General features: G+C 40.9%; 1 protein-coding gene across 1 annotated transcript in view; it reads right to left on the bottom strand.

Annotated features, from left to right (window-relative positions):
* LOC125458976 (ADP-ribosylation factor-like protein 13B) overlaps positions 1–24768 on the bottom strand; it is a 37639-nt gene extending 12871 nt beyond the window's left edge. Inside the window, exons 1-5 of the mRNA XM_048544850.2 lie at positions 24571–24768; positions 20459–20576; positions 18689–18759; positions 5424–5673; positions 2581–2686 (exon numbers count right to left, since the gene is read on the bottom strand). Coding sequence (XP_048400807.1) covers positions 2581–2686; positions 5424–5673; positions 18689–18759; positions 20459–20517 — 486 coding nt within the window. The 5' untranslated portion in view covers positions 20518–20576; positions 24571–24768. The remainder of the gene's footprint in view (positions 1–2580; positions 2687–5423; positions 5674–18688; positions 18760–20458; positions 20577–24570) is intronic.
* Between the last annotated feature and the right edge of the window lie 2024 nt (positions 24769–26792).

Here is a 26792-nt window from a genome sequence, read left to right as displayed (position 1 = left end):
TCCCTAACAAAAGATAACAACAGCATTATACCGCTAAACTTTTGTTGTACCCTGTATTTGATCAGATTGAAACCCACCTGGATTGGTGGGTTTTGCTCATTTGTATGGTTCTGATGTGTCCCGTGTTTAGGGTAGCACTTTGAACAGTGCAGAGCTGGAGAGAGGAAATGAAACAGCAACAAAAATGGTCCCCAAAAGGAGCTCAAGATAGCCAGCACTTGCTCAGTGCCACTGTCAGAAAAGTGGGTTTTATTTCTATTTATTGATAGTCCCACTCCAAATTTCCAATCAGAGACAGACAGGCCAAAAGCCCTAAGTCCCATGTATTGGCAGTTCCTCAACCTAAACTCCCTGCTGATAATAGAAAATGAAAATAGTGCAAGATTAATGGCAGTCCCATCACAGCTTCATGTATTCCAATTCCTTGCTCCCCTCCTCAGGGGACGCTCTGACAATTCCATTGTAACTTGTAAGAATCCTCATCTCTTTTCCCATGTTGTGTCAGGAATAGGTCCAGATGCATTCACAACAAAATTGTGGCTTAACAATCTTCGACAACTATCCTGTGTTAAAAAAAATCACCAAATACACCACAGCTTTGCAGAGTTCTGGGTAACAGCTTTCTCTGCATTATAGGACATAAAAATGTTGTAAAAATAAATGCTGTATAAATTTGAGTAATGGTTGAGCTTTTGTAAAAGAAGCTGCTGATTTTAACTAAATATGGAATGTCTTTCTGCTTACCACCTGCTCGCTGCTGTAGTTAAACTCACCTGGTGTAAGTCTGTTAAGTCTTGGAATCATAAGATAGCATGCCTCTGAAAGTGCTTACACAAGTCAACATTTGCTGTTAATGCTGCCATCTTGCTAGTGTGCACAGCATTCTTTGCCTTCTAATGTGGCCACATGGCATCAAGAAAGAGCAGCAAAAGCAAAGGCCAGTAATGAAACTGCAGAGCAAACAAATAATTGTGCAGCAGCTAGGGAATTTAAGATATGGGAGAAGAATGCTGGAGATTGGAGAAAGCTCTCTAACAATTTAGGCCAAAGTCAAAGAAGAATAAATGAAACAGGCAAAATATATCACATAGCTGCAGTTGGAAGACTAATTTACAAAATACCTCAACGAAATTGCCGAAATGAACTTTCAGTTTCTTGTGGTATAATCAAAATGCCATGCTTGGACAAGCTAGAAAATTTAGGACTGCAGATTTCAAAGCCATGCCAGGTTGTTGTACCAGAGAAGAGAGTTTGGATCACAACAGAAGACCAAGATTTCTCAACATCTCACAACACCAGGTGTATTACATTTTAGTGGTTAATAATCAAATTTTGACAAAAGAATAAGTAAGAATTAGCCTGTATATGAAACATGCATGAGAATTCCATGAATTTAGCCAAATGGTGAATACCGTTAGTGAAATAACATTGTTAGTGAGGACAACTGCAATAAGATTCGCTATTGAACTGTAGTGTATGTCCAATTGGACAAATAATTCAGAGACTCCCATCACACGTGGGAACACCACCCACCAAGCGCATGGCAAATACTCATGTGACTTGGCCAGTGTTGTCTATCTCATATGCAGCAGCAAGGATGCCCCAGAGCATGTAAAATTGACAAAACCATGCAGACGCTATGACTGGATGAATGGACACCGAGCAACAATCGCCAAACAGGGATGTTCCCTCCCAGTGAGGGAACACTTCATTGGTCGAGGAAATTCGGCTTTGGATCTTCAGGCAAACATTCTCCAAGGCAGACTTTGGGACACACAACGCACAGAGTCGCCAAACAGTCTGATAGCCAAGTTCAGTACCCATGAGGATGGCCTCAACCGGATCTTGGGTTCATGTTGCACTACAGGTGACCCCACCACACTATACACTCTCACATGCACATACACACACACACACACACACACACACACACACACACACACACACACACACACACACAGTCTCTCTCTCTCTCTCTCTCACACACACACACAGACACACACAGTCTCTCTCCCTCACACACACATAGAATAGTGATGCTTCAGTGATTCTCTAAAAAGTCTTGTTCAACAAAGTGATGTGCTTCTAAACAAACTTTTAAATAATGCGTAAGAATAAAGTGGAGTGACTGAGTGATTGGAGAAGCTAAGCATAAGCCAGTCTTCGGCCAGACGAATCCATAACAGCAAATAATGGCAGATGGTGGATTTCAATCTCCACAGTTAAAAGTTGATCTCTAACTCTTGCTGAAGAACTTAGCCTCAGAGTTTGGACTTTTACATTATTATGTGTAGTATCTTTGGATTGAATATCAATTCCTAATATTCAGCATCTTCCCTTGCTTTTAAATACCACATCTGACCGAGGGACGCACTCATGTAGAAAATGTGCCAGGCCTTACATATAGCACAGAACAGGAAACTTCAGTTCTGCCCTTCTAATAACTTGTGTTTCAGGAGTATCTGATGGGAGGTACAAATTAAAATGTGCTCTGACATTTTTGAAGAAGACATATAAGTGGTCTAAATGGGTAGTGGTGTGTATAGCATTAAAACAACACAGAAATTCTAAGAAACTTACAATATGGCAGATGGATTTATTTTCATTAGCCAGTTTCCCCAAGGATAGCTGCTCAATAATGTCGAACTCTGGTAATGCCTCAGTTTTATCCTGCTTGTTCGCTAAGCTAAATAAAAGTAAATGATGAAACACAAAATATTGAAACTTACGTATATAAATACATATTAAAGACAGCTGATATATTCCAACTCCTACTACAAGGTAAGCTTGAGTACATGCAGATAAGAAGCTGCATAATCTGCACACTCACAGTACAAAAGATCAGTTGGCGATAGGGTATAATGTATTTGACAATATCAGAGCTGTCAGTAGTTCTAACTCCAACTGTTGAATGATGGTGGACTGTCTAATTTGTTGGAATATTGTTGGTCCAAATTGCTATTCTGTTAGAATCAGTGACCAGTTGAAAGTAGACCTCAATCCGCATTATTCTCTACCTCAGCATAGTCTTTAGCTCTACACCAAAATTGAACAGGGAAAATCTGTAACTTTGAATAAATCATTAATATTATTCTGTACACTTCCTTTTAACTAGATTTCAACAACTAGAATACTTAATTTACTATAATGTTCTCCACATATACAGCAGCATATTAGGCATCTAATGATGCAAAGCAGAAAGTAAATGTGGGTAAGTATGCAACAGCTAGTAAGGGAAGGGATATAGAAGTGTTGAAGTGAAGGATTTCAAAAAAATTTTGAGGTCAAGGACAGAATTGACAATAACAAAAACAGAAGTTGCTGTAAAAGCTCAGTAGGTCTGGCAGCATCTGTAAAGAAAAAAATCAGAGTTAACATTTTGGGTCTGGTGACCCTCCCTCAGAACTGGCAAGATAGATCAGAGACGGAGTTGTCAGGTGTTAGAAGGAAACACTAATGCTACAGCAGAGTAACCCAAATATGGGAGATGTGAAGGGTGCACGTGTTATAGTATAGAAAGAAAAAGATCAGTGAAACAGAGTGAAACAAGTCCACAGAGTGATTTGAATGTAAGGACAAAGAAGGTGCAGTCACTGTGCTGGGGTACAGAAAGCCAGTAAAGCTTGTAAAAGATAGGGACAGTATAGGATTTTATGCTAATGAAGACTCAGATTTTCACATTTTCAATAGTTGCAATTTGTACCTGATGGAAGCAGGGAGGCCGGCAAGGAATACCTGACAGACACTGAGCACCAGAAATGGGGTTTCCGCAACAGTGGAAAACGGCAGATAGTGTTGAAGGAGAGCAGGGTAGAGGAACTTTAGCTTGTAGTTGAGCATGATGTCAGGATTTCACATCAATTTGTGATGTAGTTGGGAAGGTTGATAGAATGTTTGTGAGGGAACCCAAACAGAATGAGGTAAATTTGGGTCATTCAGGCACACTGATAGAGAAGCTGCTGAGGATATATTAACTCATTGGGTAATGGAGGAGACAGAGGTAGGATTGGATTTTATTTTTATTAATGTTACCAAAGCTTAGCGTGGAAATGGGGAAGAGGGTGGCACCACAAATAGAACTCTAAGATGGTGATTGTGCAGAGAAGCCACTGGAAATACTGTGGAAATACTAGAACTACTGGTACTAGAATACTAAAAATGATGATGTTATGGACAATACAGAGATTTACAAAATCAGGTTATACGCTACAGACAGAGCAAAAATGTTACAGAAGCATGGAATGATCTACAATATTGAAGGCATTCAAAAGGTCAAAGAGTATAAAGAGAAACAGCAAGTTACAGCCACGAAAGAAAATAGTATCTTTATTGAACTGAATTGGTGGCTTTGTTTATTCTATTCTCAATGGTGCTGACATTGTGTGAGCTGAATTAAGGGGTCTTGAATAAGGAGAATTCAGAAAATTGAGGGCATTGTTCCTAGACAAAACAATCCAACACTCTAGAAGCATGGGAACACTGGAAATACTATGGCAAGCAGACTGCAGCAGCATTAATAGGCTGAGGTCTGCACTTCTACCCCTTACTCAAGTGGAAGTTCCACCTCAGAGAGCTGCTGGCCAATCTGATTGACTGGAAACTCAGTGGCTGCAGCAGCACAACTGGCCAGCACTGGGATTGCATCACATTGTAATTCCTGGAGGGGAGTCCCTGAGTAATGCATTCTCCTTCCCTGCTTGGGAATGAGCAGGATGCCCAGCTGAGCTTCCCCAGTGCCTCTGAGCGCAACCTGTCAGCCCCAAGAAAATAAAACGCCCCTCAGTTAAGTGGTCAATACTTGACTACCTAAGGTACTAAATTAAGGGGAACATGGATGAGCTGCCCCCAAGAGTTGCTAACCTTCTGGGAAATTGCAGACAGGCCAGGGGCTGGTAGGAGGTGTGGTGGCAAATTCACTTAGGGAATTTCTTGTGAGCTCTGCAGCTGAGCCATTGGCCGAGGACTGTAAAACTCTGCCCCTAGGGATTTTTCATGGTAGGGATTGGTATTAGACATTGTGAAAGAGGTAGAATCATCACCAGAGAATAAAACAAACTGTACCAATTAGCATGGGCTGATGAGCAAGGAGATTTGGGAGGAGTGTGCAGTAGTAAGGAGGTTATGTTGATAGGGAGCCAAAGGAAGAGCTGGTGAGGCTAGTTAACATGAGCCACAAGCTGATAGAGAGATGGAGGAGAAAATAGGTCAGAAAAACTGCCCTCCATTTACATTTGAATGCTCTCACATGGAAATGATGCAATGGATTCGCGATTTAATACCTTTACTTAGCTAACTCAAATATGAACAAAACAACAGAACATTTTTCTCAACTCATTATCAATCTTGTCCTCTTTTAAATATCAAATTACATTTACTATCATTCTTTCTTCTAAATTCATTCTTCTATAGTTTTCAGAACTTACACAAGGACAGGCTTCCCAGACATCTTTTGATCTCTTAGTACTTCAGACAGGACATTTCCAGCCTCCCCCATCCGCTTCACGTCCGTCGAGTCAACAACAAAAATAAAACCATGGGCTTCAGGATAATAATTTTTCCAAGTACTTCGGATTTTCTCCTCACCTCCAAGGTCAAATATTGTCACATTAAACCGATCTACCGTGAGATCTGTCCTGGAAAATCCACCACTTGGACGAATTAAGAAAGGAGATTCTGGATGGGGATAATGATTAGAAAACACATAATATTAATGTTATTTTTGGAACTGAAACTCTTTTTTTTGCACTTTGTATGTCACAGATCTGTAAAAGCAGTATTAGATATCAATAAATTACTGCTTGGCATTGCCACAGCAGAATGCTTTAACTTCAAATCACAGTACAAACTGAGAGAAACGGGTTCCTGCTTTTCTTCCTCATTGTGATAAAAGTAAACCATATGTAATGCAAGAAACACAGAAATGTTTAGTCTGAAGGACGATAACGAAGGGATTGGGGACCAGCTAGCTCAGTTGGTGAGATGGCTGATGTATAATTCAGAATAACAGTAATAGCATGGGATTCAATCCCTGTTCTGACTGAGCTAGATTTGAGATCTGCCTCCTCACCCTGTCCTCATACAAATTCACTGCATATGCTGATGATTTAGCAGCACTTAAACAATCCAGGATGCTGCCTAGAGATGAAGGAGGTCACTGATTGCAGCCTTAGCAAAAGTGAAATTGTACAAATAACTGTATGATAATCGCCAAATGACAGTGATTTAGTTTATACAAAATAACAAGAATTCCATGCAAAGCTACAGAAAATGAATTAATGATGGTAATCTCATCAATTGAATCTATCATGTGATAAACAATATTTTAGAACTATCCAAATTGGACATGGAATTATACTAGTGAGTTTTGAGATTTGTAGCTCAGGTTGAGGTTCTGAAAGTGAGTTTGCTCGCTGAGCTGGGAGGTTAGTTTTCAGACATTTCATCACCATTCTAGGTAACATCATCAGTGAGCCTCCGATGAAGCGCTGGTGTTATGTCCTGCTTTCTATTTGTCTGTTTAGGTTTCCTTGGATTGGTGATATCATTTCCTGTGTTGGTGATGTCTTTTCCTGTTCTTTTTCTCAGAGGATGGTAGACTGGCTCCAAATCAATGTGTTTGTTGATGGAGTTCCGGTTGGAATGCCAAGATTCTAGGAATTCTCGTGCGTGTCTCTGTTTGGCTTGTCCTAGGATGGATGTGTTGTCCCAATCAAAGTGGTGTCCTTCCTCATCTGTATGTAAGGATACGAGTGATAGTGGGTCATGTCGTTTTGTGGCTAGTTGATGTTCATGTATCCTGGTGGCTAGCTTTCTGCCAGTTTGTCCAAGGTAGTATTTGTCACAGTTCTTGCAAGGTATTTTGTAGATGACATTTGTTTTGCTTATTGTCTGTATAGGGTTTATTAAGTTTATTAGCTGCTGTTTTAGTGTGTTGGTGGGTTTGTGGGCTACCCTGATGCCAAGAGGTCCGAGTAGTCTGGCAGTCATTTTGGAAATGTCTTTGATGTAGGGGAGGGTGGTTATGGTTTCTGGGCCCGTTTTGTCTGTTTGTTTGGGTTTGTTGCTGAGAAATCGGCGGACTGTGTTCATTGGGTACCCGTTCTTTTTGAATACTCGGACCTCTTGGCATCAGGGTAGCCCACAAACCCACCAACACACTAAAACAGCAGCTAAGGAACTTAAAAGGCCCTATACAGACAACAAGCAAAACAAATGTCATCTACAAAATACCTTGCAAGAACTGTGACAAACACTACATTGGACAAACAGGCAGAAAGCTAGCCACCAGGATACATGAGCATCACCTAGCCCCAAAATGACATGACCCACTATCACTAGTATCCTTACATACAGATGAGGAAGGACACCACTTTGATTGGGACAACACATCCATCCTAGGACAAGCCAAACAGAGACACACACGAGAATTCCTAGAAGCATGGCATTCCAACCGGAACTCCATCAACAAACACATTGATTTGGAGCAAATCTACCATCCTCTGAGAAAAAGAACAGGAAATGACATCACCAACGCAGAAAATGACATCACCAACCCAAGGAAACCTAAACAGACAAATAGAAAGCGGGACATAACACCAGCGCTTCATCGGAGGCTCACTGATGATGTTACCTAGAATGGTGACGAAACGTCTGAAAACGAACCTTCCAGCTCAGCGAGCAAACTCACATCCATGGAATTATACATTTGAAAGTATTCTCATTTATCTGCTTTGCTTGAAATAATCCAAAGAAATGGAGAACCACACTAGGAATTCCCTTGTGGATTCTCCTGAAGGTTCAGTGTTAAAACCATCTGTAGCATGTACCTGGAGTTTCTACCAATATTTCATGGAAATTATGGTGGCCACTTGATCAGACACCACGGGAACATTCTAGCACAGGAATTTAACAGAGAGGGGAGACTGTAGAAATCAAGCTATTCAATCATCTCTCTGTTTGATTCTAGCAAGTTGTATCTTTTACGTAATATACATTGTTTCAAAGAATATATTCCATTTCATCACAGTATAATGGATAAAATTTTATAGTCAGTGGCAAAGCAAAGATGCTTGCATCATTGACATCGATGAAAGATGCTCTAGGGGTTTCCATAATTTGTGTGGGGATAGATTTATCTCTCTCTTCCTGTCCAGTTAAATTTAGTTTAATTGGAAGTTCTAATGATCAATCCTCAATGAAATCATCAGGCATTCCAAACAACCAATCACACTAAAATATTCTCACTGACAACTTACAAGGATATAAAAAGCACTGATAAACAAATCATTTATTACAAGTTTTACAATGAGTGGTGCAAAGATAACAATGTGCACACGTGAAGCTGAAAGTAGAATATGAAACAAATTTTATGTATTAGATATTTTGATTCTTCATTCATAGGGTGTAGGCATCATTGGCTGGGCCAGCATTTATTGCCCAGTCCTGAACGCCTGAAGATGGTTGTGAGCTGCCTTCTTGACTCACTGCTGTCCATTTGCTGTAGTTGCAACTACAATGCCATAAGACCACTAAAACAATGAGAAATAAGAACAGGCATAGACTATTTGACAACTCGAGCCTGCTCCACCATTCAAGAGAATCATGACTGATCTGACATTCCTCATATCCACTTTCCTGTATTTTCCCTATTATCCTTGAACCCTTGATCAAGAATCTATCCATCTCAGCCTTAAATAAACAAAAAGACTTTGCACCACAGCTCTCTGTGGCAAGGAGTTCCATAGACTCACAGCTCTTTGAAAGAAGAAATTCCTCCTTATCTCAGTTTTAGATTGGCACCCCTTTATTCTGAGATTTTGCCCTGTTTTGTATAGCCTCCCATGATATGAAACATCCTCTCAACGTTTACCCTGTCAAGCCCCTTAAGGATCCTACATGCTTCAATGACACCACCTCTCATTCTGCTCAACTCCAGTGAGTAGAGCATATTGTGGAGTCACTTAGCCCTGTCTATCACTTGCTGTTTGTGCTAGTGAGCTCACAAAGAGTTCTGTATTGTAGCTTCATTAGGTTGACACATCATTTTTAGATATGCCTGGTGCAGCTCCTGGCATGCCTTCCTGCAATCTTTGTTGAACCAGGTTGATCCTCAGGTTTAGTAATAAGAGCAGAGTAGGATATATTTTGGATCACAAAGTTGCAAAATTTTGCCGTATAACTCTGCTGCTTTGGTGATGGCTGACAGCACCTAATGGATGAATTTGCATGATCTCTTTGAATTCCATCCCGTTTAGCATTGTGATAGTACCACACAACATGATGGAGGTATTCTCAATGAGAAGATGAGATTGATCTCCCCAATGATTGAGTGGTGGTTATTCTTACCGGCTGATACTGTTACAATTGAAATTAATTATTATTGATAACTTTTCATGTTGTTTTCAGGACAGGCTCTGCTCTTCAGTGGTAGTCAAAAATCCACTGAATGAATCTTAATTTTTCACATTTACACCATTGACGCGAGGAAAGGAACAAGGAAGCATTTTCCAAGTCAATAGATTTTGTTTGTGGCTATGTCTTCAATGGGGATAATGCCACAGTGCAACCTGTGGATGAGTGACAGGCCATAACTTAATGATCCATGTTTATCTGTGTTTGCACTAGGCACTGACGTTTTGGACAGCTTCAGAGGGTAATGGTAGCAACACTGACACTTGCCACTGATCAAACTATTTTCCTTAGGAATAATTTCTCCATGCAATATGTGCAAACTCAGAAATATATTATTCATAGTCATTATACTGAGACTTTTGACCACTGCATATTTAGTCCTTGTCCTGAGTAAATGTTCTTAGATTAAAACAGAAAGAACTGCAAATCAGAGTAAGCATATGATAACATTTAGTCCAAAATTTTGAACATTAACAGCAGAAAGCATCATAGAATTCTACCTATTGTACGTTAAAATTTTCAGTTTTTGTGCATTTCCAGCCAATTATTCCCTTTATAAATTACAATGCGCATTTGAATAAGCAGGTCCCATCACAAATGCTTCACACTGCAATTATATCCCTTATGCCTGGGGAAATGTGAAGTACGAATCTGTCTGTACAGTCTGAAAAAAGCCCCACACCTGCACGCAGCACCCGTCAACTTTCTGCATTAAACATTTCACAACCACTTAAAATGGAAATGCCCTACACAACATTATCACACTCTACATATATCTCTCCTATTTTGGTGCATTACAGCCTTTAAAATGAATTATATCTGCACGTCCAAAATGAATTAACAACTCATCCTTTACCCATACCTCATCTCAAAACTGTACCTAATTCTGACTTCTCATACACATTATCAAAGGCATTCCATTAAAATGCCTATTGTTCTCCAGCATCCCTCCCTGATATAAATAAGTTGAGAAATAGAAAAATAATATGTCATCCTGCTATACACTGTACCAACTTTTTTCCAATTTTTCATGGAATATGGGTAACACTGGTAAGGTCAGTATTCATTGACCATCTATATTTGCCCTCAAGAAGGCACGAACACTCCAGTTTGTGCTGAAATGTATTTCCATAGTGCTGTTATGGAGGAGGTCTCAGGATTTTACCTGAGTTTAGTAAATTATTGGCAATATATTTTAAGATCAGGGTTGCGACTCTTAAGACCATGAGGCTATACAATCCAGAAGCATTCAGGCCATTAAGTCTGCTCAGGCATTCAATATAGATCATAGCTGATGTGATCCCTCAACTCCACTTCCTGACCTTTTCCTGATACTGATTCTCTTACTGATTAAAAATCTGTCTATCTCAGTGTTGAATATCCCAGCCTGGACAGCACTGTGTGGTAAAGAATTCCGCAGAATTTGAGAGAAAAAAAAATCTTCCTCATCTCCATCTTAAGCGAGCAACACCTCATTCTAAATTTATGCCCTGTGATCATAAACTGTCCCAATTGGGAAAACAACCTCTCCATGTCTACCCTGTCAAACCCTCTAAGAAACTTACATGTTTCAATAAAGTTAAAAGGTAAGGTATATTGGCTTAGCTCCTAACTGTGTTTTATCTTATAGAGGAGCTTGGTGATGTTCCCATTCCTCTGCTGGCCTTTATTGTTCTAAATAAAAGAAATCTGCCTTTGTGTTGTGTTGGCAAGTTTCTACAATGAATTGTGTGGATGTCAGTCGGTGCTGACATGCACCAATCAAATGAATTGCTCACCTCTAGATGGTAGTGAGCTTCTTCAGTATTGTCAGCGTGGAAATCAACCAGGCAAGTGGAGAATGTTCCATCACCCTTCCAATTTGTGTTTGGTGAACAGTGGACAGACATTGGGAGTCAGGAGGTGAATTACTCACCACAAAATAATTGGCTTCTAACCTGCTTTTGTAGGCATAGTATTCATATGATTGGTCAGTTAAGTTGTCTTGATGTCACAGTCAATCACTCTCATTTCAGTTCTGGACCAAAGCAATAAAATAGTCTGGAGCAGAGCAGTCCTGGCAGAACCCAAAATGAACATCAGCGATCAAGTTCTTGCTGAATAAGTGCCATGTTATAACATCTTCAATAAAACCTTGCATCATTCTGCTGCTGATTATGAATGTGATTGCAAGTGGGTTGATGGGATAGTAGCTGGTTCAATTGGATTTTCCCTGCCTTTGGTGTATAGATCATAGCTGAACAAGTTCCACTTTTTTTTTGGCAAGATATCATGGTTGCAACTGTACCAGAAAGGCACAGCTTGAGGCATGACTAATTTGTGAGCTGAAACATTCAGTACAGCAATGTATTAACAATTGCATGCTGTACAGGACTTAAACATGGTTAAAAAAGAGACAAAAATCAAAGCTGTTTGTCCCAACCTTGTCAGGACTGTGATACAAAAAAAGGTGAGGCAATGGTCCAGTGGTATTATCACTAGGCTGTTAACCCCACGATCCAGATAATGTTCTGGGGATCTGGGTTTGAACCCTGCCACTGCAGATGGTTGAATTTGAATTCAACAAATTTCTGAAATTAAAAATTTAGTGATGACTACGAATCCATTGTTGGTAAAACCCAGCTGGTTCACTAATGTCCATTAGGGAAGGAAACTGCTATCCTTACCTAGCCTGGCCTACATGTGACTCCAGACCCACAGCAATGCAGTAGATTCTTAACTGCTCAATGGGGAATAAATGCTGCCAAGCCAGTGACACCCTCATTGTGGGAATGAATAAAGAAAACAACATTTATGAATTATATACCAATTTATACTGCATGAGATGAGCATGCTCATTGGTTGGCATAGAAATCTAGAATTATTAACTGTACATCTTAATTAGCTGAAAAAACCTCAGATCAGGCATCGGTTAGGGCTTTGCATGGGAAATGGAGCAGGTATTGACATTAGCTATGACCTTTTCTCAATTAAAAATGTGCAATACAGAGATCAATTTCTTTTGCCTAAAGGGCAAAGTCCTGTCTGTTAAAATATTCAACTTCTTCCGGACGAATGAATCACAGCGGAGCCCTACAAATAGTTTCAAAGTGGTTTCCAGTATAATTCATAGAACAGTCAGAATTAGTTAATAAATCTTGTCCAATAGCAGAGCCATATCTAAAGTTGGGCATGATCTTCAGCGGTTTACAAGCCTGAGCTGGTTGAGCTGAGTTTGGACTCCTTTATCATCAGCTTTCTCACCACAAACCAGCCTCCAATTAGGACACTGGGACCCTGAAAACATATCTAATAGATCTAGGACATGCCAATTGCAAATCGCTCAACAGCTTACAAATTTTCAAATTTGTAAGGCAAATGTTTAATCGTATTGGGCATACTCAAGATAAATCCCTAAACACGTAATTGTAAATTTGACAAAGGGACTGGTGTAGTCAAACTCAATAAACATGACTAACAAAATGCACATGGGCTCAATGATTTTTCTATATTTACATCTATAGGATATGCCACTACAGTTGACTGCACAGCTCCACTCCATGTCAGTTGCAAATATTCGACTTACGATAGGGTGGTAGCCTGCTTGATGATGTCCACGATCGAATTTGTCCTCATGCCTTACTGTGCCCATGTATGTGAGTTTCCCATAACATACAACAGCGATGTTTCCTTATGCCCTATTTTAACAATGACTGGCTCTACACAGCATGAAATTTGCTAAATGGTTAAATGAACAGCCACAATCAAAACTGTGTTTTCCACATGTATTTTGAAAGAATCCTTCACTTAAGTATCAAATGTAATATAATGCCTATGTGCTCTTTTGGCATTGTTATTTTATTCTCTAAAGTACCGGTTATGCAAACCATTGACATTTGCTGTAGATCACTATATCACAGCAATCAAGATAAGGCAGAGGAGTCTGAAAATGTATTCATTGAACTTAGCATCTCATGCAGTTGAGTTCAGTTTCAATGCTGCCATGTCAGACCAAATAGATGGTGTTGCCATGGCATCCCTTTTGGGCACAGCACTTGCTTGCATCTTTGCTGGTTACCACAAGAAATGTATCATTGATGGAAGGAAAGTTAACCTCCAATCCCTTGTACAATTTCAAAACATAAATGACAAGTTTGTAATATTTGGACCTGCAGGTGTAAAGAATTTCATTACACAGTGCAATAACTTTACCCGGTGCTCAAAGTCACCACTGAAATGGAGCAATAAAATTAGTTTTTGGTATGTTTATTGAGAAGTCTGAAATGGGTTCCCTTTACAATCTATTACAAGCTAGTCAATATACTTTGGGATTTACCACACGCTACAAGGTCAATCTTATTGACAGTCTAGTGAATACAGCCATTTGCTGACATGTAGGTTTGATACTGAGGTAGAGCATATCAATCAGCCCTGATTTAAATGGCTGATCAAATCATCACTCACTGCATAATGTACGAACTCACAAAAGGGACTGTGCCACCTTTAAGCCCTGAAAGGTTCCCAGTCTATCCTCAGATTACTCTGAAAGGGGAAGGTGTCTCAAAAATTTGAAAGGTGAAGGTACCCGACTTAAGAAATTACTTTGCGTGAATACACGAGCGGTTTTCTCCACAAACAGGATGCTGCCATCAGGCCAAAAACACATTTTGCCTACAAATCAAAACAGCATGGTGTTATAAAATTCAGTGCTGATGTGATGCACAGTATGTGAGCCAATCCCAACAATTGCTGGACCATATCAAATAACATACCCCTTGGCCATTTGTGGCATGTAACATGTAACATTAATTCTACCAGAAACAAATATAAGATTAACAGTTGTGCTCTCAGCATGATTCATTTGTATAGTCCGGAAGCTACATATAAATAATGCATAGTGCCCTGTCCTTAGTAGGTAAAAGCCATATCAACTATATGTTCCAACTTTGTTATTGATGAAAGGGTCACAGAGAATTCCAATCCCTGCTACATTCACATGGCAGGGTCCAGGCCAATATCAAACTAACTGCCTGATCTGAGTTTTTTTTTCAGATTACTAAGGTTGACAGTTAACAGTTCTTGCTGCATCTTCATGATCTAATTATTCACTACGGTTTTCTTATTCTGCATAAATTGCTTTCTTTTCCTTTCAAAGCCTGGTTTCTTACATTAGACCATAACGTTTTGGAGCAGAACTGGGCTATTCCACCCATTGAGTCTGCTCCACCATTCAATCATGGCTGATATGTTTCTCAACCCCAATCTCCCGCTTTCTCCCTGTAACTCTTAATTCCCCTTACCAATCAAGAATTTACCATCTCTGTCTTAAAGACACCCAAGTGACTTGGCTTCCACTGTCCTCTGTGGCAATGAGTTTCACAAATGCACCACCCTCTGTCTGAAGAAAGACTTCCTCTCAATTCTAAAATGTTGTCCATTCACCTTGAGACAGTGCTTTCAGGTCCTAGGCTCTCCCATTCGTGGGAACATCTTCTCCACATCCAGCATAACCAGGCCTTTCTATTTTAAGTTTCAATAAAATCCCCCTGCATCCTTCTAAACTCTATTGAATACAGATGCACACTGCTCAACGGCCTCTCATATGTTTTTTCAAGATGGTGAAGGAGTGGGGGTTGATACCGTCTGTCCCCATCAGCTTTCCTTCTCTTTTATTTCTTCTTTTTAGTTTTACTTTTTTTCAAGTTTTTCCTTTGTTTTCTTTTGAGCCTGGAAAGTGGTGAGAGAAGGAGGAGGGCACTGGTGGCAGGAGCAGTAGCAACGCCAGAACGAGGCAAAAGCGTCTCCAACCCAGCCTGGGATCTCCCAGGAAGCAAGGAACAGGACCCAGGCTGACTCCCCTGGTCCGGACTCGCATGCTAGGCCGAAGCTCCAGGTCCACAGCTAGGGCCGGGTGCCTGGAGGAGGAGAAAGATGGTCTTTACCCGGAGCAGCAGTCTCCCAGCTTGCTTGGTGATCTTGTCCAGGTGTGGCTGTCTTGTCCCAGCATGGAGGTCTCATCCCCATTGGAGGTCTTCTTCATCTTCGGCATCCAGATATTCTATGCGTCTGGCAGGTCGTCTCAACCAGGAGTGGTGGCCTTGGCCTGGTGTGGCGCTCTTCATCAGCAGAGGCTTCTGGCCTAGTATCCAGCAGCCTAGTGTGGCAGTCTGATCCTAGCTGCATCTTCAGGGTATTTGATCAATCCCAAATTGGCTTTCCCCGAGCTGAGGAGCCATTAAGTGAAATGTGATGAACTTTGTCTTAATTTTATTTTTGTTTTCTAATGGCGTATGACTTCTATCATTGATGTAGGGACTGTGGTGGGACGGCTTTTTTACCTTTTCACTGTATTTTTCATGTAAAAGTACATGACAATAAACTTCTACTCTTTTTCTATTCTATTACAAACCCTCCGTTTTCAGGATCATTATTATGACGCTGCTCTGGACACCCCCCATTGCCAGCACATCCTTAGATATGGGACCCTAAACTGCTCACAAGATTCCAAATACGGTCTGACCAGAGCCTTATACACCCTCAGCAGTACATCCTGCTCTTGTATTCTAGCCCTCTCAAAATGTATGCCGTCATTACACTTGCCTTCCTAACTGCCAACTGAAACTGCATGTTAAACTTAGGAGTACTAGTTCAAGATTCTCCTAAGTCTTTTGTGCTTCAAAATTCCAAAACTTTTCCCTATTTAAAAAATAGCCTACACCTCTATTCTTTATCACTTTCCCACATTCTATTCCATCTGCCACTTCTTTGTCCGCTCTCCTAGCCCATCTATGTCCTCCTGCAGCCTCCCCACCTCATCGACACTATCTGCCCCTCCTCCTGCCTTTCTGTCATCTACAAACTGAGCAACAATGCCCCCAGTTCTTTCATCCAGATTGTTAACGTATGACCTGAATAGTTGTGGTCCCAACACAGACGCCCCCACGGAACTCCACTAGTCAGCAGCTGCCATCCTGAAAAGGACCCCTTTATCCCCACCCTCTGCCTTCCGCCAGGCAGCCAATCCTCTCTCGATGCCACTACCTTGCTCCTAACGCCACAGGCTCTTATCTTATTTAGCATCCTCCTGTGCAGCACCTTGTCAAAGGCCTTCTGGAAATCCAAATTCCAGACCCAATGAGTGCAAGATGAATAGCTTTGACATCACATTTATTTTTAGCATTGATAATTATGTACTAAAGTGAATTTTATTTGTATTCATGGGGCAGGCTGTCATTGTGGATGTTGAGTTGGAAGTACATCTGCAGAATACGTGCTTGTAAGTAGAAGCTTGAGCCTGATTAAATCCTGTTCTATGCATCAACATCCAGCTATTTAAATTCTAACATCATCATCATCATCATAGAATCCCTACCATGTGGAAACAGGCCATAGGGCTCAAAAAAATCCATACCAACTCTCCAAAGAACCTCCCATCCAGACTCACCACCACCTTTACACTATCCCAAAGCTAACCTACACATCCCTGGACACTATGGGACAATTTAACATGGCTAATCCACCTAACCTGCACAGCTTTGTATCAGTGGTAATGGGAACTGCAGATGCTGGAGAATCCAAGATAATAAAGTGTGAGGCTGGATGAACACAGCAGGCCAAGCAGCATCTCAGGAGCACAAAAACTGATGTTTCGGGCCTAGACCCTTCATCAAAGAGGGGGATGGGGTGAGGGTTCTGGAATAAATAGGGAGAGAGGGGGAGGCGGACCGAAGATGGAGAGAAAAGAAGATAGGTGGAGAGGAGAGTATAGGTGAGGAGGTAGGGAGGGGATAGGTCAGTCCAAGGAAGACAGACAGGTCAAGGAGGTGGGATGAGGTAGTAGGTAGGAAATGGAGGTGCGGCTTGGGATGGGAGGAAGGGATGGGTGAGAGGGAAGAACAGGTTAGGGAAGCGGAGTTAGGCTGGGCTGGTTTTGGGAAGCAGTGGGGGGAGGGGACGTGCTGGGCTGGTTTTGTGATGCAGTGGGGGGAGGGGAAGAACTGGGCTGGTTATCAAGCAGATATCAAGCAGATGTTCACCTACACATCTGCCAATGTGGTATATTGTATCCATTGCACCCGGTGTGGCTTCCTCTACACTGGGGAAACCAAGCGGAGGCTTGGGGACCGCTTTGCACAACACCTCCGCTCGGTTCGCAACAAACAACTGCACCTCCCAGTCGTGAACCATTTTAACTCCCCCTCCCGTTGCTCAGACGACATGTCCATCATGGGCCTCCTGCAGTGCCACAATGATGCCACCCGAAGTTTGCAAGAAGAGCAGCTCATATTCCACTTGGGAACCCTGCAGCCCGATGGTATCAATGTGCACTTCACCAGCTTCAAAATCTCCACTGCATCCCAAAACCAGCCCAGTTCTTCCCCTCCCCCCACTGCATCACAAAACCAGCCCAGCTCATCCCCTCCCCCCACTGCATCCCAAAACCAGCCCAACCTGTCTTCGCTTCCCTAACCTGTTCTTCCTCTCACCCATCCCTTCCTCCCATCCCAAGCCGCACCTCCATTTCCTACCTACCACCTCATCCCCCCTCCTTGACCTGTCCATCTTCCCTGGACTGACCTATCCCCTCCCTACCTCCCCACCTATACTCTACTCTCCACCTATCTTCTTTTCTCTCCATCTTCGGTCCGCCTCCCCCTCTCTCCCTATTTATTCCAGTTCCCTCTCCCCATCCCCCTCTCTGATGAAAGGTCTAGGCCCGAAATGTCAGCTTTTGTGCTCCTGAGATGCTGCTTGGCCTGCTGTGTTCATCCAGCTCCACACTTTGTTATCCTGCACAGCTTTGTACTGTGGGAGGAGCCTGGAGCAAACCAATGCAGGCACGGGGAGAATGTGCAAACTCCTACACAGTCACTCAAGGTTGCAACTGAGCACAGACCCCTGGCACTGTGAGGCAGCAGCGCTAACCACCAAGTCACCCAACATTTGGCAACACATTATTTTTGCCTATGCAAATTCAAAAATTTCTTTACTCCATTGGGAGTGAATGAGCTTGTCTGAAGACTGGCTTTATGGTAATGGGATTCTCATGAAGAGGTCAAAATGAACCTTCTTAACAGTTCTGGCTGAGGTCTGGTTGAAAAACCTTCAGACTTTAGCTTTACATTCACTGGTTGCTGCCATCATTGAAGGTGACAATATTTATTGAGATTCTTTCTATGAATTGCTTAGTTGTCCACATCCATTTACCATTCTTTAATTATGTCTGCTTGTTCCATCAGAAAAATTAAAAAGCAACTTGCTCTTTAAAAGGTCTGCAGGTAGCTGGGTTTTTTTTTACCTTTTTGTATTCCTTTCACTATTGCCGTTTTCCCTGTGTGGCTCAGTCCAAGGATCAGCAGAGTAACATTTCTGAAAAAGGAAAACGTGCATTGATAATCAATAGTTTGTTCAAATTGGGCCAACAATCATTGTCAGATAATCAATATAAAGCCAATGAAAGCAATATTGTACGTTGACTCTATAAGTAACTGGTTACTGTGTCTAATCAAAGTTGACATTTATCTCAAAATTAATTTTGCAAAACTATTCTCCCTCCAACAAAGGCATATTCTTTTAGCTGTAGTTATGCCCTACTCTAATTATAGGTCACATGATTCTGTGGCCTGCTTCCAACTTGTGCAAATTTGCATTACTGCTGGGAGAACCACAATTGCTGCCTGCAGCATTTAATGTTCACTCCTTTTCTCAAGGCCAAGTGCACTTGAAGCAGATTGAGTATGTGTCTTCACATTTTTGATGCTACCTGCTGTACCAGTGTGCAGTGTCCGTGCCATTCTGCTCCTCAATTTCACATTAATGAAAATAAGGTGCAGAAAAGTTTCCTGCCTTAGAATTGGTCAAGCGCAGCCTGAAATTGTATAATCCATCTTTTTGACGTTGAATTTAGTTTGACTAACTCTTGATACACAAATCCTCATTCACTGTTGTTTCTGGTTCCTAATTAACACACTGTCAGAACTCAGGTAGCATAGGACAAAAGTTTTCAGGATTCTAGCAAACCTCAACAATCAGTTTTGATGAAGACAAAAAATAAACAACAGTGCTGAAAAGGATACTTTCACTTCCTCCAACCCCATGCATCACCCCGCTTCCCATCTTCCATTCTCCCAATAAATTTCTCCAACATCTTTGGAGCAAAATAAAACAGAGTCGCTCATTCCCTGCTATAGAGGTCATCGCAAAATGCCAACAAAAAGTGAATTGTTATTTGTGTACTTAAAGTTAGGGTGTGGATACTCAGGAGTGGAAAATGCTCCTATTTATTTTTCCCAACCAGAGTCAAGATCAAGCCACAGAAATAGCACAGATGCAATTCAGAAAAGTTATTCCCAGGTCACATGTGACACCCAGCATTTGACTACCTCAATGTAGCTTAGTCCCAACCTCTGGATGGTTCACTCCACTGTATTAATGACCATAAAACCAAAATAAATAGCAATAGAAGTAGGCCATTTGGCCTCTTAGAATACTAAGGATCATCCTTGTGAATCTACTCTGAACTGCAACTGATGACATGATATCCTTCTTTAAGTAATGGGAACAAAAGTATGGCCTCACCATCACCTTGTACAAACCCTGGTACAAACTAATCTGAAAACGAGCAGGCAAAGACAGGATGGCACGGTGTCTCAGTGGTTAGCATTGCTGCCTCACAGCACCAGTGACCCGGGTTAGATTCCATCCTTGGCAACTGTGTGAGGTTTGCACATTCTCCCTGGGTACTCTGGTTTCCTCCCACACTCCAAAGATGTGCAGGTTTCATGGATTGGCCATGCTAAATTTCCCATAGTGTCCATGGATGTAGAAACACAGGGTTATAGGGTATGAGGGTGAGTCTGGGTTGGATGCTCTTCGGAGGATCTGTGTGGACTTAATGGGCTGAATGGCCTGGTTCCACACTGTAGGATTCTATGATTTCTTTACTCAATGGGCTTTCAAAGATGCTGCTGCATAAATATAAAATTTTGTCTGACGATTTCCTCCTCCAAGTAGAGGCACTTCTTGTAAGATATTTCCATTTATATCAACAAGACAGAAGGACACTCACCTTACTGGTTCCTGAACTTTCCGAGCCCAGATGCAACAATTTGTAATGAGACTGAACATGATGTGGAGTCAATGGTTAGCCAGAGAATGTAAACCAATGTATTGATAGCACACAGCCACTAGATTAGAGGGAAAAAAGGCATCACAGTAATGGGTAAAATTATGATTTGAGCATTGCTTTTGGCATTCTTTCCCCAACTATTGTCAAAGCATTATTTTCTTCCCACATATTTTGTTTCTGGTCTCCTTGTGACGTACATTAATTAATATTGATATGCCTCTCTCCATGCAAACCCTCAGCAATATTACTTCTGGGTAGGCTCGTAGGAGATCTACAGGCATGATCCAATTATCTTCCCTGTGAAAGATGCTGGTCTCACTTCAGCATTGCTGACAACAGGGCATCTCTGACAGATAATTCACCCTGTAGAGAATGTGCTTTTAAACTCCCTTTTAAGATATCAGTGAAACTTTTAGGGCAAAATTGTAAAGCAAAACAATCCTTAAACATTTCAGTCGAATTTCAAATGCACGTCCCTCAAATTCTAGACAGCCAATGCATAACAATAGAGTTAAAAATAAATGCTTATCGGGTGTACAGAATTGGAAGATTAGTCCCTTCCTATTGTAAAGTTATCAGGTTGCAGGCAAGGCCAGATGAAATAGGAACAGGAGTAGGCCATTCAGCCCATTGACCCTACTCCATCATTCAATAGGATCATGGTTGATCTGACATATCTCATGTCCACTTCCCTGCAGTTTTCCTTAAAACTTGATTCCCCTACTGATCAAGAATCTATTTGCCTTAGCCTTAAAGTTGCATGAGAACTCTACTCCCACAGTTCTCGTGCCAAGGTATTCCAAAGATTGTCAACTGTCTGAGAGAAGAAACTACTCCTCATCTCAGTCGAAAATTAGTGCCCCTTTATTCTGAGACAATGCTCTCTGGTTGTAAACTCTCTCGAGGGGTAACACCCTCTCAGCATTAACCCTATCAATTCCCTTTCTGAATCCTATGGTTTAATAAAATTCATATCTCTCATTCTTCTAAACGTCAGTGAATAGATTCCCAACTGGGGTTAAGCCTTTGCTCAGAAGACAATCCCTCTATACCAGGGTCATCCTAGAACTTTGTTTAACTGCCTTCAATGACATGATATCTCCCCTTAAATAAGGGGACAAAATCCACTCACAATCCTCCAGAAGTGGCCTCACCAGCTCCTCTCACAGTTGCAGTAAGGCTCTCTACTCTTATACTCCAACCTTCTGAAAAAAGGCCAACATGCCATTAGCCTTTCTCATTATTTGCTGCACCAAAGTGCTAGCTTTCTGTGTTCGTGTATAAGTAACCCCTAGTCTCTTTGTGTTGCAGATCCCTGCAGTTTTTCTCTATTTAAATAATATTCTTCTTTGCTCTCCCTTCCAAAATAACAACTTCACCGGAGGCAGGCATGAGAATTCAAAACACCTTGACGACTGCGGAATACCTCTACTCCTTCATCAATAATGCATTTCAGTTAGCATTCTCAGGAAAGCCTCTTCAAAGCATCACTGCAGAACAGTTCTATCATGAAGGGTTTTGTAGCAGAGTGGTAGTGTCCATGTTTCTGAGCCAGAAATCTCACCTGTCCCAGTGTCATGTTCAGATAAGTTGATTTAATTCCCTGTGTACTGTCTGAAGCCAAAACAAATCTGTGCTGCAGCTAATATATTTCAGCAGTTAAAAGCTAAGAGTTAAAACTTAAGTCATAAAGACATTCAGCATGGAAACAGACCTTAGGGCCCAACTTGTCTGCGCTGACCAGATATCCCAATCTGACCTAATCCTATTTGGCCCATATCCCTCTAAACCCTTCCTTACTCATGTACCCATCCAGATGCCATTTAAATGTTGTAATTGTGCCTGCCTTCACCACTTCCTCTGGCAGCTCATTCCATACACACACCACCCTCTGCGTGAAAAAAATTTCCCCTCAGGTCCTTTTTAAATCTTTCCCCTCTCATCTTAAACCTATGATCCCCCCACCCCAGGAAAAAGACTTTGGTTATTCACCTTATCTATGCCTCTCATGATTTTATAAACCTCTAGAAGGTCACTCCTCAGCCTCTGATGTTCCAGGGGAAAAGGCTCCAGCCTATTCAGTCTCTCCCCATATCTCAGATGCTTGAGTTCCATGCAACGTCCTTATAAGCCTTTTCTGCACACTGTTGAGTTTAACAACATGCTTCCCATTGAAGGGTGACCAGAATTGTACATAGTATTCTAAAAGTGCCTTCACCAATGTGCGGTACAGCCACAACATGATGTCTCAACTCATATAATGCCTTCTTCACCATCCTGTCTACCTGTGACTCCACTTTTAAGGAATTGTGCACCTGCACCCCTAGGTCTTTCTGTCTGGTGACACCCCCCAGGGCTCTACCATTAACTGTCCTAGCTTGCCTTACCAAAATGCAACAACTCACATTTATCTAAATTAAACTCCATCTGCCATTCCCCAGCCCACTGGCCCAGTTGATCAAGGTCCTGTTATAGTCTAAGTTAATCTTTTTCACTGTCCACTGCACCACCTATTCTAGAGCCATCTGCAAACTTCCTAACCATACCTTCTACATTCACATCCAAATCATTTATATAAATGATGAAAAGAGGCAGATTCAACATCGATCCTAGTGGCACACTGCTGGTCACAGGCCTTGAGTCCAAAAAGCAACCGTCTACCAATACCTTCTGTCTCCTACCATCAAACCCATTTTGTATCCAGTTGGCTATCTCTGCCTGGATCCCTCATGCTCTAACCTTGTCAACCAGCCCACCATGCAGAACCTTGTTGAACACTTTGCTGAACCAGCTTTTGAGTCAGACAAGAGCTGTTAATTAACAAAATATTGCCCTTCATCAAGAAGATTTAGAGCATTTCCAATTCTTTGAAGACAATAATATTGTACAAATCTCTTTCTGTGACAGTTAAAGAACAATTACGTTTTCTTTTAATGTAATTGTAATTGCTCAGTATTCATGAAGGTTGTTGCTTCAATCTCTCTTTCTCTGAATTTTGCCATTGCTACACCACTGACTCAAAATGATGGAGTTGATCCAGAGAGGCAGAAATGAATCTGTGTCATTGCAGTCTTGACATTTTGATCTCTATTTCAGCTACTTTGCTTCAGAGTTGGAAACAATAACATTCCTGACAACTAACGCTGCTTCACATGCTTAATTAATTGTTTGTTGCGTGATGATGCTCTGCACCAAATAACATCAGATTTACCAGAAGCAATATGCATTGTATTTCAAAGTAACTAATGATCTGAGCACAAGAACAAGGCATTGTGTATTGTGTCAGTAGGGTAATATCACTACCCCTGAGCCAGAGAGTCCAGCTTCTAGTCCCACCTGCGGTAGAAGTGTGACTAAATGGTTTGATTAAAATGAAGGAAAAACATTACATAAGAAACAGCTGCTTGAGCCTGCTTTGTCATTCAAAGAAATGACTGCATTTATGTATCAACTCCAATTTCCTGCCCATGTATTCCTGTCAAACACAAATTTCAAGACCCAAGTTCACATACCCTGAATTATTTTAAAGTGAAAATGATTATTGCATGGCAAATGTGCCAAGCTTCTCTGAAGAACACCATCCCACTAACAATATTGAATGATGAAATCGATTTTGGTCTCAATGTGCTAAAGAAACTCCGCAGGCTTGGCTGCACCTGTAGACTGAAAAACAGTTAATGTTTCGAGCCCAGTGACCCTTTATTTCCCACTGGAGTAATAATTATTGAAGTAAAATCAAGCCTGAAGAGTAGAACCATCTTTTTGTATGGGAGGAGGGAAAGTTGAATATGATAAATGAGTTGCCCATCCTCTTTGCAGTGCAATCATTTGAGCAATGCCACACACTGAATTATCTGGCAAATCACTTGTTGATTAATTATCTCCTCCCCCAGAGAATCATGTTCATTCAGCGATGTTCAAGATAAAAAATAATTATAATTCTGCCATACAATAAAGAACAATCTGAAATTTGGATGTACTTTTGACACATTAAACTTGCAGCTTATTTTTAAATTCTAGTGCAATTCTAGTGTTGCATCATGTTAACTCACCTAATGCATAAACTGCTACTGTTCTGCCAGACACACTAAAAACGGGTTCATTGTCAGGGCTCAGTTTAAACGAGATGATCAACTTAAACCGGAGTATGTTCAAACGGCTTAGATTCATTCATTATTTGGGATCCATGGAAATACTGCAGAAAAAAGGCCTGTCGTCTGTCAGTTCTGAAAACATGTCTCAGTCATTTCTTGCAGTGCTGACTATAATCCAGATTAAAATAATTCCCACCTTAATTCCAGTGGGGGAGGGCAAGAAGGAAATTGCGCTCAAACAGACATGCTTTCTGGAGCATCTATTCTTTTTATGTTTTATTTTCTTGGCTGCTACTGAACTAAGGAACATTTTTCACATTTGTTGTTGATTGCATTGAAACTAGTTCATAAAGTGGAAAAATTACTCACATGACTGTTTCTTAACCATTTCTTGACCTTTACTGGCATTAGTTTACTGCAGAGATTTTGCAGTGTGAGTGGCAGAGAAGTGCCTGGCCAATTGGTTAGATCACATCACTTGCAATAGTTTGTCATCCCTGTCAAATTCAAATTAAATGGAGGCAGGACATGATGCTAGTGCAGAAGCTGGAATCTGGCTCAGGTTCCACATTTCTGAGCTCCTTATAGAAATTAATGGAAACATTAATTCCACAATAATGCTAGCACAGACTTTAATTTTAAGTCTTGGCCTTTTATGGGTGTTTTGTTAGGGAGTTTGTTTTATTACCATATAAATTATTCCATAAATTAATGTGTTAATATAACTTCTTGATTTTCATACAAATTAAAAATTCATTAAGAATGATTGTGACCAATATCTACAATATCTAAACCTAAACAGCAATACATATTATTTTATAAACAAGCACAGGCATTTCAATCACATTTCTGTAAAAGGTACTGAGGATTTCACCACATCATGGTTTTCAGGCTATAATAGAGAATGGCTGGCAAACCTTGTTGAAATCTAAACCATTATTTTAATACCTTTTGTGTTGATTTCCCCTGTGGTGCAGATTCATATGTTTTGAAATGATTCATTCATCCCATTATTCATGTAATGAATTTCACTTTGTGAGAAGGCCTCCTATACATATTATCTAAGCTTTATCTTGACTGAGCTTACAGTCAGATTGCTGACCAGGGTAAAGTTACTGAGGCTCTGTGCATGAGTTAACATACAGCTAAGTTCCCCAAAAGTGTTCCCAGAGGAATGGACCAAACTCCCTCTTGAACAGATGGAACCATTAGCTAGCAAACTACCTCACAGTTCATGTGCTTTGGTATAGGTTCATATTTTCACATTAGCTCTGACAGATCTCAAGGTATACATTCAATCAGTATTCATATGCACTGTACACGTGATAGAGTGAACTTCTCTCTCCTAAGCTACTCTAGGCACAATCGTGTAGTACAATCTCCCTCACATGACTACTGAAGTCTCCGACACATCTGGCATATCTGAGAGACTTAGCAGCACATTTCTTAAATCCTGTTCTACACAATAGACATGATGCCACTATTTAGGAAAGATGTTTATGACTCTTTTGAAATCTTACCAATTAAAACATTATCCCTGCTTCTCGCTTTCAGTGAACTTAAATTGGCATTCTCCACCTTCCAACCTGAAGCCACATCAGGGAGTATGCAGAAATTGATACAAACTAAATCAATATTAACCGGTTCTCACATTTCTCTAACTGTAGAGCTCAATTCAGAATGGGGGTGGTGAATGGCCAGCCTGTCGGTGTAAGGTTGAGTAACATGGCACATGCTCATGATTCATTGACTCTACTGTATCAGTTTCTCCCAGGTTTTAAAAGGAACTATTTTGCCACTGGTAAAATAATTAGGTAGTTTTTGAATGCATATAGAAAGAGAAATTAAAATGAATGTTCAAAATACATATTTTTTTCTCATGATCCTCCATTCAATTATTTATATTTTTCTGTATGAAAACTAATTAATGAACCATAATGCGCTATGAAAGTTTCTCACTAGAGGGCGCCCTAAGGCTGAGAAACAAAAATCTGTCTGCTGTTAGAAAGTCACCTCCCCTTGGAGAGTTCTTAGGTAGAAATTGCCTCATAAACTGCTTGTTCTTAAGATTATTTACAACACCAATATCAATTGATCGGACAGCCAACACCACAGGGCATGCAAGATTTTCTTGATCACAAGTATTGACACATGATTTTCACACGGGCAATTTATATTAA

This window comes from Stegostoma tigrinum, chromosome 15 (assembly GCF_030684315.1).
Source record: "Stegostoma tigrinum isolate sSteTig4 chromosome 15, sSteTig4.hap1, whole genome shotgun sequence".
Taxonomy (NCBI): domain Eukaryota; kingdom Metazoa; phylum Chordata; class Chondrichthyes; order Orectolobiformes; family Stegostomatidae; genus Stegostoma; species Stegostoma tigrinum.
Note: the sequence above shows the minus strand (reverse complement) of the source record. Positions and strands in the feature narration are given on the sequence as shown.